Source organism: Tenrec ecaudatus, chromosome 4 (assembly GCF_050624435.1).
Source record: "Tenrec ecaudatus isolate mTenEca1 chromosome 4, mTenEca1.hap1, whole genome shotgun sequence".
Lineage (NCBI taxonomy): Eukaryota > Metazoa > Chordata > Mammalia > Afrosoricida > Tenrecidae > Tenrec > Tenrec ecaudatus.
This window is the reverse complement of record NC_134533.1, coordinates 14,180,958-14,183,528: the sequence shown is the minus strand read 5'-3', so window position 1 is coordinate 14,183,528 and position 2,571 is coordinate 14,180,958. Positions and strand designations below refer to the sequence as shown.

The window sequence follows — 2,571 nt, the reverse complement described above, 5'->3', positions numbered from 1 at the left end:
TTTCAGTTTTTGCTGTTGTTATTTTTGCTAAGTTTTGTTCATTCACTTATGACTCATAAAGACCTTCTGTGCAACAGAACTAAACACAGCCTGATCCTGTACCATCCTCAGCATTGTTATGTTTGAGCCCACTGTTGTAGGCACTGTGTGATTCATGTCATCCATGATTTTCTTCTTTTCACTGATTCTCTATTTTAGCAAATATAATATCATTTTTTCAGGTACTAGTCTCTCCTGATAATATCTCCAAAGTACATGAGATGAAGTCTCATAATCTTTACGTCTGAGAAGCATCAGGTTTAGTAATCATTGATCTTTGAAATTATTGGGCTTGTAGATTCATCTGCACTTGTCATTAAATCATGTTTGTTTTCTATGTCTACACACATGTACCTGTATCTATTCTTATCTCTTAATGTTCATAAGTGATGAGAGTTTTTGGATCTGTCATGAACTGATATGACCTCTATAGATTGATTGTGTCACATCGCATTATGCAAATGATTATGTTACAGTTTATTATATTACACACAAATATAGTATTTAGAATTGCAACATATATTGTATGGGAACAGATTCAATTCATAGTAGTATTTAATAAATGTTGACTCTCCTTAACCCACACTCAGGACATCATGTTTCTGTAGTGAATATGGCTTCATTTTAAATAAGACAACAGCATTAATTTTCTCCAGCTTTTACAGAACCAGAGCCCATATGTGTAAGTTTGCTAAGGACATTCCTAGTTTTCGCTTGTTGTCCCCGCATAATTATTAATAACATCCCATTCTGCACACAGAAGTTTTCCAGTGTAAATGACAAGTCAGGATCATCCTATCTAGATGTTTTCAGAGTCTTCCTCAGGGCATCTTTCAGTTCCTTGTTCCTCATGCTATAGATCAATGGGTTTAAAATAGGGGTGATGAAAGTGTAGACCACGGACACTATCCGGCCCATCTCAGGAGAGTAGCTGGAAGGGGGGGACAAGTATATGAAGCTGGTGCAGCCATATTGCAGGAGGACCACGATGATGTGAGAGGAGCAGGTGGAGAAGGCTCGGTGGCGCCCTTCTGTTGACTGGATCCGCAAAATGGCGGCCACAATGAAGACATAGGAGATGGAGATGAGTGACAGGGGGATACTGAGAACAATGAAGCTGATGATATAAAGAGCAGTTTCATGAACATGCGTGTCTGCACAAGCCAGGCGCATGACTGCAGGCATGTCACAGTAGAAGTGGTAGATCTCATTGTCATTGCAGAATGGGAGATGGAAGATTAACATGGTCAGTGGGAGTGATAACAGGAACCCAAGTATTAGCGACCCTGCCACCAGCTCCACACACAAGGGCCAGCTCATGATGAGGGTGTATCTCAGAGGGTAACAGATTGCTATAAACCGGTCATAAGCCATGACTGCAAGCAGGACACAGTCGGCACCACCCAAAAAGACGAAGAAAAACATCTGGGTGCCACATCCAGTGATGGAAACAGAGGTTTTGCCCATCGACAGAAGGTTGGCTAAAGCCAGCGGGGCAATAGAAGTTGTGTAGAAGATTTCCAAAACTGCCAAGTTAGCCAAGAAGAAGTACATGGGAGTGTGGAGGGAATGGTTGACCTGGACGATCCCTGCGATGGTAGCATTTCCACCGAGGCTGGTGAGGTACATCAACAGGAAGGCCACAAAAATCACCATCTGCACCTCGGGGTGAGTTGAGAATGGGCGGAAGAAGAACTGAATCTTCAAAGTTTTATTGATTCCTTCCATGAGTAGCTCATTGGACCTGCTAATAGGAAGGAGGGCAGCTGCTGCTGAACATCTGTCCTTGAAGGTGACCCTTTCCCATGCCCTCCACGCCAATGTTAGAGCCCTTTCCCGAGGCATCCACCCCTAGGGGCATACTTCCATGTTAAAGGTGATTATATAATTCCTAAATTTTCCACCCTATCACCTTTCTATCCCATCCCCAAGGACTGAGAAATTCTCGGTGGTGGGAACTTTAATAAACTCTTATCTAATGTCAGCACCAACCTTAGCACAGTGCCTGATATTTTCAAGAAATATTTTGTTGGGTGCATTAATAAAATCAGTTTGTAGAAGGTATAAAATGCTTAAAATAGAGTACCAATTCATGTGTGATGCATGGAAATCGAAACTTCAGGAAAGTGTTGGAAGATACATGTCATGATTTAAAGATATCTAGGACTTCAGGCCTTGAGTGATGTCCTAAGGGTCTTCGTAGATGTTTGAGGGATCTCCAGTCTTATGTCCTTGCTTGTCAATAGGTAAGAGCCTAGTCTCATGAAGGAGACAAAAACCTGGGATCAAACAACTGATTTAAAAGAAGTTGCTGCATTCATTAGGATTTTAGGGGTACAGTGTTTCAACGATGATTTCTGTTCATATTATCCTCTTCAGTTACCGCAGTTACCCACTACTTGGGCCAGATAAAGGCACCCTATCATGTAGGCATAAATTCACCTTATTTCCTCAAGTCATTTTTTTTCTCAATACAACTGGCAACTTACATTGGTTTCATTTCATGACAAGGTCTAGAAAATGAAAATGAAA

General features: G+C 41.4%; 1 protein-coding gene across 1 annotated transcript; it reads right to left on the bottom strand.

The window, feature by feature from the left end:
- Nucleotides 1-834: 834 nt before the first annotated feature.
- Nucleotides 835-1,767, bottom strand: LOC142445618 (olfactory receptor 10V1). The gene has a single exon (XM_075547572.1). The coding sequence runs from the start codon at nucleotides 1,765-1,767 to the stop codon at nucleotides 835-837; it is 933 nt and encodes a 310-aa protein (XP_075403687.1).
- Between the last annotated feature and the right edge of the window lie 804 nt (nucleotides 1,768-2,571).